This window comes from Oryx dammah, unplaced genomic scaffold, assembly GCF_014754425.2.
Source record: "Oryx dammah isolate SB20612 unplaced genomic scaffold, SCBI_Odam_1.1 HiC_scaffold_15, whole genome shotgun sequence".
In the NCBI taxonomy this organism is placed as follows: Eukaryota; Metazoa; Chordata; class Mammalia; order Artiodactyla; family Bovidae; genus Oryx; species Oryx dammah.
Window position 1 is genome coordinate 40,627,946 of NW_024070199.1, and position 10,663 is coordinate 40,638,608.

At 53.8% G+C, this 10,663-nt stretch overlaps 1 protein-coding gene across 1 annotated transcript in view; it reads left to right on the forward strand.

The window, feature by feature from the left end:
* Positions 1-3,109: 3,109 nt before the first annotated feature.
* The window catches only part of SPINDOC (spindlin interactor and repressor of chromatin binding), an 11,808-nt gene continuing 4,254 nt past the window's right edge, over positions 3,110-10,663 (forward strand). The window contains exons 1-5 of the mRNA XM_040256107.1: positions 3,110-3,540; positions 6,986-7,315; positions 7,390-7,521; positions 7,669-7,806; positions 7,953-8,153. Coding sequence (XP_040112041.1) covers positions 3,414-3,540; positions 6,986-7,315; positions 7,390-7,521; positions 7,669-7,806; positions 7,953-8,153 — 928 coding nt within the window. The 5' untranslated portion in view covers positions 3,110-3,413. The remainder of the gene's footprint in view (positions 3,541-6,985; positions 7,316-7,389; positions 7,522-7,668; positions 7,807-7,952; positions 8,154-10,663) is intronic.

The window sequence follows — 10,663 nt, forward strand, 5'->3', positions numbered from 1 at the left end:
AATTAAAGTCCCAATTCCTTCAAAAAGGACTCAGCATGGACTATGTGTCTGACAGATGGGAACTGCTAACAGCTTCATTTAAGCTGGTCCTGGAGTTTCCCCTCGGATGCTCCGTGCAGGGAGGGCTCCCTCAGCAGTAGGTATCATGGAAAAGAGCCCTGGCTTTGCAGTCAGAATCGCTCTGTGACTTGCAAGCTGTTTGATCTCAAGTGACTTATTTCTCTTGGATTCAGTTTCTTTGTATGCATGTATTGGAGCTAATAATATCTACCCTTTCATTCATTTAACAACTATTTAAAGTTCCCAGTAAGGTAGCGTGGTGCTGTAGTGGATAGAGCAAGGCCAGTGGATGGGTAGAATGGGCAGGAGTTGAGTCCTGCTTTTGCAACTGACTGGATTTCACTCAATAGAGCACAAGATGTAAGATGAACCATTATTTTAGGCAACCCTAAAAACAAAAATGCTGCCAAGTTCTGACACAATGATTTCTTATCTCTTGGAATTGTATAGTTTTTTAAAGAGCTCTTTGAGTCTGACATCGTGACAGATTTTTATTATGTATCACTCTTTATATGTATAAAAATGGAAAATGTAAGCAAAATAAATCAGTTAAGGTTGTCAAAGCCCTTGACCAAAGACCACCAGAAACACACCTGTAGTCAAAAAAAATCAGGTTTATTTAAGAGCTTATCCTGAGAACACCCTGTGTGTGTGTCCTTAAATGTGGGCTTTTTCCCCTGGTTCTGTGGAGGAATTAGGGAAGTGGGGACAAGGTCTGGATTGAAGGCTATCAAGAAGCAGGGGCAATTCAGAGACTGGGTATCTTTACAATGCTTACCTAGGAGGCAGGAAGATTCAAACAGGGCTAGATTTGTATCTTTGGTAAAGAAGCACCAATTGGGAATTCCCTGGTGGCCTAGAGGTTAGGATTCTGGGGGCCTGGGTTCAATCCCTAGCTGGGGAACATCCCACAAGCCACATGGTGTGGCAAAAACAAACCAAACCAAAACCAAACCAAAAAAAAAAAAAACCCACCAACAATCACTCAGAGAAAGGCCAAGTCATTTTTGTGGTCACAAAGTGGCCGCATGTGAACATCTAAGCATGTCTCATTGTAAGCACTGATAAATAAAAAAATTCAACTCAGTCAATGTGAATATTTAATTGGCTTTATCTAATGATTCAGCATCCCATCTAAGGAACAGAAAAGTGCTCCAAAGAACTGTACAAAAAGGAAAGTTTTTACAAAAGGAAGGAGGGGTGAGTGGGGAAGTTATTAGCAAAGAAAGAACTTTTTCAGTCTAGGTTATCTTCTTTTCAGGGGAAAGGGGACAGAAGGGGTCTTTTATGCAGATTACCTGACAAGTACTGATCAGGAAATTTCAGATTTTCTATTTATAGATCACATTCCTGGGAAAGGATGAAACTGCAATTAAACCTTGATTTGCTGTCCTGAGGGCAAATGGCTCCATTTGGGGCTTGTTTCTTCCTCTTCTTAAAATAGCAATGGTTTATGTTCTGCTGGAATCATCACTATCCGACTATCAGAAGGGCCATCTTATACTTTCTTGATAGTCCTAAAACTTCACACTGGTGTCCATTAGAGAAAAAAGTACCCCCACTGTAAGATGTTAAAATGCAGGGGGAAATGCTCATGCTAGATTTGATGAAATAGGATTCATGCTGATTAACTTGGGCAAGTAATAAAACCCTGTAAGCCTCAACTTCCTGCTAGGTAAAATGGGAACAATACAATCTACCACATAAGACTTGTGAGGTCTAAGAAATAATGTCTACAAAGTGCCTGGTATAATATTGGGTGTATCACTCAAGGTCCAACCAGGCAAACAGGAACTACTTTTTAAGTATGTAAACCAGAAAATCCAGTGCCCCGCATTGGTGACACAATGACAGGGGTGATGGAAGGGCTGAGAAACCCAACAGGACAATGAGGCGACCCAAAGATTAGCAAAAACAACAAGCTCCCACACTCCTAAACTAGAGGGACAAATGGAGGGGGTGGAATTAATGGAGAGTGGGGGAGAGGGTCATCCTTGAGAAGTTGGAACCACAGGCAAGAGAAATAACCTGGCTTTTTCCTGCCTCCTACCTTCCAGTCTCCTACCTCTGTCTCCGTTTCGCCAAACCCAAGACTGAATGAAGGCAGCTCTCCTGGAAGCCTGAGAAACTGCACTTTCAGGGCAATACAGAGCTAAGCAGAAAGGCAAGTAAGGGGTCTGCAGCAAAGGGAGCGAACAACTTTAAGACAGAATTAGGGTAAACACACTTAGTAATACCTTTATTCTGATCTGGTACAGCTGCATTTTAAGAGGGCTTTTTCAGTGTCAGGCATGTCCTCCACTGAATTCTCCTGAGGGCTTCTACAGCAGACGGAGATGCCCATTCTCTGTCGCAGAGGTCAGAGCTCAACCTGACCGGAAACATGGTGCAGCAGCGTCATGGCAACTGGACTCCGGTCCGGGGCTCTCAAGGGCTTCCGAGTGACCTTAGTGGGGAGGAGCACGATGTCTGGACTCGCGTTTAAAAGATGGAAATCATAATCCTCGGACGGTTGACGCGCGCTCACAACACTCCATTTGGCATCTTCATCCTTGTCCAGAAGGCCCCACAATGTTTTGTTGTTGTTGTTTTTTAATAAAGGATGAAATGGTCTAAGAAAACAGGTTACGTATCCAAGGTCCCAAAGCTGGCAAATCCTAAGGAATTCGGTCTCTACTCTTCCCACGCCAAAGCCCTTTCCGCTCCCCAACCGGTTCTTCCCTCGCCCGCGGGCATCTTCTGGCTGAGGAAGGCTTGTTCAGGGAAAGACTAGAGTCGGGGTCGATCAAAACCGTGGGGCGCCTGGTAGCGTTCTACGTGCAGGCAGCGCGCCCGTTCGGCGTCTCAAATGGCGGGAGACCCGTCAGGCTCGGCTGGCCGGCTCCGGACGCTCCCTGCCGGGAGGAGCTCAGGGTCCCCTCCCGCCGGCCAGCGACCCCCACCTCTGCGCCGTGGGGCAGCCGGAAGCCGGCGGCCCTGCCCGCCCCTGGCGGGTCCCGGGGATTCTAACGGAGCCGCGTGCCCGGGGCGGGGCCACGCGCGATTGGCCGCGCGGAGTCGGGGGCGGGGCCTCGGCGGGCCGGCCGGGCGGGCGCCGACAATGAGCCTCCATAAAAGGGAGCGGCGGGGGGCTGGGGCCCCGGATTGAGCCCTCCCCCCCCCACCCCGGGGTCCCGACGGTCTAGGTCTCAGGGAGGCCCAGACGCGCCCGTCCGCAGGCGGGGGCGGCGGACGGCGGTGAGGGGACCGCACGGGGCGCGAAGTGGCAGCCGCTCTCGGCGCCCAGGCCTGCGCGCCCGTCCTCGGCGTCCGGTCACCAAGATCCCACCCTACCCCACCCCCCGGGCCGCGCCATGGCCCTGAAGGCCGAGGGCGCCGCGCTCGACTGCTTCGAGGTGACGCTCAAATGCGAGCAAGGGGAGGATGACGAGGAGGCCATGGTGGTGGCCGTGATCCCGCGGCCCGAGCCGATGCTCAGAGGTGAGGAGGGGAGGGGATCCCGCTTCCGCGTCACGGTCCGGGCTCGGCGTCCCCTCCTCAGTCGGGGGTCCGGGTACCCCTCCCCCACCTCCAGTCGGGTGCCCAACCGCCCCCACCCGACTCCAGCCTGAGGCCCGGGCGCCCCCTTCCTCACAGAGTCTGAGGCCCTGGCGCGCTTTTGCTCCACCCCCACGCCAGGGTTTGGAATCTCAGGCCTCCCCGAACTCCCCCTCCCCCGCCCCTGCCCGGGGTCTGGAGCCTTCGATCCACGCCCGGCGCGCTCCGGATCTTCCGGTGCCCGAGCGCCCCCTCGCCCGGGCCCAGCACGACGGCTTCGAGGTGACGCTGGCGGGTCCCCCGCCCGGGGAGGCAGAGGCAGGCCCAGGGGCCAGACTGTGTTCAAGGCCGAGGGGCGTCAAGGCCTCCAGGCCGGAGGCAGGGGCCCTTCCCCTCGGGGTTCGGAGCGACTCGGTGGGTGGAGGCAGGCGCCGGTGTAGCCCGCCGAGAGGTGGATTTTAAGGGCGCTCCAAGCCTAAAGCCTTCCTGCGCTTCCCCGCCACCGTTCCCAGGCCTTGTACACGCATAAGCCACAGGTGTCAGGTTCTGGCGCTAGAGGGGTGAAAAGGATGGCTCACGGCACTCAGTTTTGGAAAAGAAATGTACTACAGGGGCCCCCGGCCGCTCTAGAGGGAGATGGGCCTCGAGAGGAGATTTGAAGAGCAATGTGTAAGCACTCACTTTCCCTTCCTCCTCCACCGATTTTTCCAGCCCTCAGGTTGTTGAGGGCCATAAGAAAACAAAGGGCCACCTTCCTGGAAGACATACTATTCATGAAAATACAGATCTTTGCATTCCTGGATACCTCTTCTCTTAGTGGGGACAATACCCAAAAGCTGGAGAGCAAGGCCGTTCATTTAGCTTCAGGAGAACATAATGACATCTCCCTACACCGCCTCTCTTCCTTTTTGGAGGACTTAAAATAAGGGAAATAAAACATTTTCCATCCGAAAGAGGTTCTCTCTCTACCTTTGCTAGCATTTATTGAGTGCTCAGTGCCACGCTGTCTCAGTTAACCATCTCAACAACTGCAAGAGCATCCTTCTTCCCCAGAGAAGTGGATTCATGCAACAGGTATTTGGGGGCACCTTTTATATGTCAGGGCTTCCCAGGTGGCGCAGTGGTGAAGAGCCCGCTTGCTAGTGTGGGAGATGTGAGACGTGGGTCTGATCATTGGATTGAGAAGATCCCCTGGAGCAGGGAAGGGCAACCCACTCCAGTGTTCTTGCCTGGGAAATCCCATGGACAGAGGAGCCTGGCAAGCTGCAGTCCATGGGGTCACAAAGGGTCAGACACAACTGAGCACCCACACTTACATGTCAAGCACTGTTTTAGGCTGGGCATGCTAATTAGGGTAAACAAAGTCGAAACCCTGTTTTTCTGGAGCTTGTGTGTTTATACACACAATGACCAGAGATAGATGAATATAAATGAATGTATGGCTGTCGGATGATGAGGAGTAGTTCAGAGAACACTGAATCAAGATAAGAGTGAGAGTGGTTTATTTGGAGTATCAAGTAGTCAGGAAAGTCTTCTTAATCAGGTGAATTTTGAACATACACCAAAAGAAGTGAGGAAGGGAACCCTGTAGATAATTGGAGGTAAGGCATTTTAGGCAGAACATCAATTGCGAAGATCCTGAAACAGAAGTTTCTTGAAAGGTTTGGTGCACGGGGGTAAGAAAAATACAAATTCAAGGTTTTTGGTTTGAGTGACTGGAAGGGTGGACTTCCCATTTGCTGAGACAGGAAGACTGAGGGGCAGGCCTGTAGGAGGTTACAGTTTGAACAAGACAAGTTTGAGAAGCACACTGAAGCACAGAAGTCCGATGAGAAATAAGACACGTGAATCTAATTTCCTGGGAGTGTCTGGCTAGAGGTATAGACATGGGAGTTGTTAGCAGGCAGCCTTTGTGGCAAGACCACCAGAGGAAGGAGGTGGACAGAGAAGGGGTCCTAGGACTTGAGTCGTGGAATGCTCCAGTGGTTCCAGCTTGGAGACTGAGTCGATCCTTACCAGACATTGCTGAATGCCACAGCATGCCAGGCACTGGGCCAGTTGCTGGAGATACAGGTGTGAAGGATCAAAAAATCCATGCTGTCACGGACCTGCGGTGAAGTGAGGAGACACAGGGAACAAGGAAAGCACATATGTTGTCAGGCAACGTTGTGTGCTCTGGAGGAGATGTAAGTGAGGGGAACAGGACTCTCAGGTGGGGCTGATGGCTGCTTTCTCAGGAATGGCAGGCAGGCCTTGGTGAGAAGACGGTTCTCTCCTAGAGAAGGAACCGGCACGGGTGCCCGAAAAAGAGCCCCTGTGAAGTAAGAAGAGAACCAACAAAAGGTGGTTCCCTGGAAACCAGGTGACAAAAATCAAGATGGAAGCAGTGATCTGCCAGGGGATGAAGTTGAAGCGCTGACCGCTGGGTGTAGCATTGGTGACCTTGACAAAGCTATTTTGGAGGAGCGGTGGGAAAGAACTGCAGCCACCATCACCTGGGGGAGAGGTACCACCCAGCCTTGGAGCTAAACCTTCTGAGACCAAGCCAGTTCTCAGACCTGTTTCAAATGCCACCTCTTCCGGGAAGTCCCCAGGTATTAGGACCTCCCATGTTTGTATATTGTCCCATCCTCTCAGGTGAGAGAGAGGTGCACCCACAAGGGATTAAAAGCTCTGAGCTGCTAGGCTAACGAGGATCTGAGCCTGCATCCTTTGCAAAGCTGAGAACAGTTCCCACCCTGTCAAATGTTACGGTCCTGTGTGCACAGGGAGCAGGTGCTGGGTCCGCCCTTGGGGATGGATAAGGTCACCGCTGCAAAGGCTTTGCGGAAGAGGCCTCTTGATAGGACCCCAACGAGTGGAGGACCAGGCCTGGATGCCCTTCGCTGACCCAAGGCTCCGAGCATCTCCCTTGCATACCAGGCCCTGCAGGAGGATAAGATGCCAAAGTTTGCTGTTCTGGTCCTTGAGGAAGTGAGCACTGTCAGAAGTCAGATGTGGATACAATCAGCTGCCGGGGGTGGGTGGTCAGAAAGCCTTCACAGGGCCAAGGATTTGAGTAGAGCCATGGAAGAAGTAGAGGAGTTTGCCAGACTGATGGGGTGGTCTGAACAGGTATGCCCAGACCCGAGCCATGCTGGAATGCAGTCTTTGGAAAAACCTGTTGGACCTGTGGTCAGAGACTAGATTGGGCTAGCGGGATGTGGTGGCATATCTGCTGCTTTTATCGTGGCTGGTGCCTTGTGGGCTCCAGAGGGGGGAGCAGAAAAGAGACTCTAGGTGGGAAAGGTCCTTCCCTGCACACACTGCCAAGCTTGGGGAACCTTGGTCTCTCTTGCTGGTGTGGGCACTTCTATTGATAACACCTTCCCCCTCCTCTTCTCCTTAGTGGCCCAGCAGGAAAAGATCCCACCTCCCAGGCCCAGCCTGCTGGAGGCGGGCAGCGATGGCTCTGAGGAGCCCAGGCAGCAGGTGTCATGGGAGCAGGAGTTCCTGGTGGGGAACAGCCCGGGAGGCAGCGGGCGGGCGCTGTGCATGGTGTGTGGGGCCGAGATCCAGGCCCCCTCGGCAGACACGGCACGCGCCCACATCCTGGAGCAGCATCCTCACACCCTGGACCTGAGCCCTTCCGAGAAGAGCAACATCCTGGAGGCATGGAGCGAGGGGGCAGCCCTTGTGCAAGACTTTCGAGCAGAGCAGCCGTCCCCACACCACTCAGGTAGTGGGGGCTGGAGTGGGGGCGGAGGGGAGAGTCAGAGCTTGTGGTTGATCACTGGCATCTGCCCACTTTAGACTCAGGCCAGGACTCCGACCCGGACCCTGCTAGGATGCCAGCAGAGATTGTCGTTCTCCTCGACTCCGAGGACAACCCATCCCTCCCCAGGAGGACCCGGCCCAGGGGACTTCGCCCTCTGGAACTTCCTGGTCAGTTATCCCGAAGCCAGCGAGGCTGAGTTGGGGTGAGGGTATCATGAGCCCCGCGAGCTGGGTGGAGACCGGTTGCTCGGCAGGTATCCTGCAGCCCTGAAGTTGCGGGAGTCAGGCCTCTTAAAAAGGTCTTATCTTTTGCAGCGGCCCCTGTCCCAGAGCCAGTAAGCAAGAAGCCCCGTGGTCAGAGATGCAAGGAGCCCTCTGGGGAGGAGCCGGTCAGGAAGAAAAGAGGCAGACCTATGACCAAAACCCAGGACCTAGACCCAGACCCTGACCCAGGTGAAGGGGAGGAAGGTGTGGGCTCCAGGGGGAAAGCTGGGGCTGGAGGGGTTGGGGTGGGAAGTGCAGGGGTTACATGCACCTCAGCCGAGGCCCAGGCAGGCCTTGGGAGTGTGGCCTCACAGTTTGATCCCTTCCTTCCTCAGACCCCGCCTCTCCGGACTCGCCCATGGAGACCTTCGCTGCTCCGGCTGAGGTCCGGCACTTCACGGACGGCAGCTTCCCGGCCGGCTTCGTCCTCCAACTCTTCTCCCACACCCAGCTCAGGGCCTCAAACCGCAGAGACTTGCCCAAAGAGGGGAGAGGGGCCGAAGGAGGTCGTCTCCAGCCAGAAAGCCCCTCCCCAGGTGAGCGCCTGAGTGGGGGGGTGGCAGGTGTGCAGGGTTGGGAAGGCCACGTCCCCGGGGTGGAGCCCCAGGCAGAGGTGACTGGCGCTCTGGTCCCCGGGCGGCTGGGCTGAGGGCAGGTGGATTTGAATACAGCAGCCGGCCCGAGAGCTGAGGTTTCGGCACTCTCCTTGGGAGCATCCTGGTCATTAGGTTGAGTTAGGCCAGTGTTTCCCGAAGCCCGACACCCATCACTGCACTCAGGGTTGATTCCAGCTGGGGCCTGAGGTGCCCACCAGGGGCCTAAATGGGACTGATAACAGGAGACGAGGGTCAACGAGCCACAGACCCTCAGCTCAGGGTGTGTCTGGTAATAGCAGTGGGCACTTGGGTTCATATCATGTTCTCTGATTTTAAGAAACTTTTATATGCAGCTCATTTGGCGCTTATAAAAGTGTCTTTTTTCGAATGGACAGGCTTGAGTCTCAGAGAGGTGGTTCCTTTTCCATGTCCATGTGTTCCCTTCCTGTGGCTGCTGTAACAGATTACCACAAACTTAGTGGCTGAAAACAGCAGATACACTGCCTTTTAGTTCAGGAGGCCAGAGGCCTAGTACGGGAGGTGTCAGCGGGCTACAGGCGGGGTGTCGGCAGGGCCAACTCCTTTCTGGCTCCTAAAGAGGGAGTCTTGCCTCCTGCAGCCTCTCGCGGCTGCTTGTATTCCTCGCTGTGCTTGCCTTCCGTCTTCAGAGCCAGCAGTGGCCAGGCTTTCTTAGGCGGCCAGACTTTCTTAGGCTGCCATCTTGGGTTCTGGGTCTTCAACTTCCTCTTTCCCCTTTAAGAACCTTGGTGGTTACACTGAGCCCGCCTAGGTCATCCAAGGCTCCACTGAATTTTAAAGTTGGTTGATTAGCAACGTCAGTTCCTCCTGTAGCCTTGATTCTCCCCCACCGTGAACGAACGATACTCACAGCCCTGGGGATTAGGACCTGGACATCTCTGAGGGACTGGTACTCTGGCTAGCACAGTCACCTAACGCAGCAGTAACAGAACTGAGATGAGACTGGGCTGTGTTCCAGCGGGGCGCCTGGTACCTCTCTCCGTCTCGCCAGGCCAGGCCCTGCTTGCAGCATCTCAGGTGCAGAAAGTGGTTCTTGAAGGAGTGAATGTGACCTGCAGAGTACCGCATCCCGGCCTGCCTGAAATGGGCACTTGGAGCTGACGCCCCGAGAAAGACGGCACACGGGATGCTAGAGGCTCCCCAGAGCAGGGCTCCCAAAAAGGAGGTGTGCTTTTTGCTTAAAGAAAAAGCTTCACTTCCCTTCAGCCCACGTCACCCAGTGGTAACCACTGTCAAAAATTTGGCTTATGTCCGTCTAACCTCTCACAAAGCTCTGCCTGTACACTCCCGTCTGTTTATTTTTTACCCAAAGAGGCTCTGCTGTCTCCAGTCTGAAGGTGGGCCTCACCCCTGTGGGGTTTAACTGTCTCAGGTCTCAGCTTGAGTCACTTTGCGTCCTGCCTCCCCAGGACCGCGCTCTGCCTCAACTCGTGTGTTTCCTGGTTCCCTTCGTGTTGTCAGCGGACCCCTGCTGTACATAGCTGACCTCTCCCACTGGCTGGTGGGTCTTCTGGTTTCATTCTAGAAGGTGGGGGCTTCATTTCAAGCCTTGGGGTACCCTGTGCCCAAACTCCACCTGTCTGGAGTGACCAGTAGCTGAGAAGAGCATCCTTGAGGTCTCAGGTTCGTTTGGGGTGAGTGGGCAGAGCCTGAGACTTCAGGGTTAAGCCGTCTGAATGATTTGAAAGGGAGGGAGGCGCTGAGCCATGTCCTGGCAGCAGCAGGGACCTGTAGAGGTTGGGGACAGTCTAGAAACCTCAGGAGATGGTGAGTGACCCAGTGGTGCGTTTGCCTGCAGTCCGACCCAAGAAGCACCCTGAGAAATGACACAAGTGGTCTCTGAGGGGCCCAACCCAGCTAATACAGACTAGCAGGGTGCCCGTGATGGTTCTGTGCACGGCACGGCCTCCACACGAGTGACTGCAGACTGGTTTTGGGTTTTAAGAACCCAAAGCTCAGATGTATCAGAAACCTTTGAGGCTTCAACCAGGATGTTCTACTTTGAGTTGTTTAATTTTTTGAAGTTCTTCAAAGGTCTTATTGGACTAGAGATCCTACTGCTTTAAAAAAAAAAATTAAAAATCAAGGATTTAGAAGTTGGGAGTGAGCAGGAAGTCACTGTGGTCAGCTGAGCTGATGGACATGTGTGTGAAGCCATCAGGGAAGACTTGCTGGACATTCTAGGGCCTTACAGAATGAGGGTGTCCAGGCCAGGAGAGGCAGTGAGCCCTGAGGACCCACTTGCAAGTAGTGGAGAAAATCCTTGCTGGTGTTTAATTAGAATAAGACCTTGAGACCTGGCTTAGGGATACCTCAGCTGGAACCAGTGTCTTCCTGACTGGACCAAGGAGAAGAAAGTGTGTATGTGTGTGTGTGTGTGTGTGTGTCTGAGAGAGAGAGACTGGACCAAG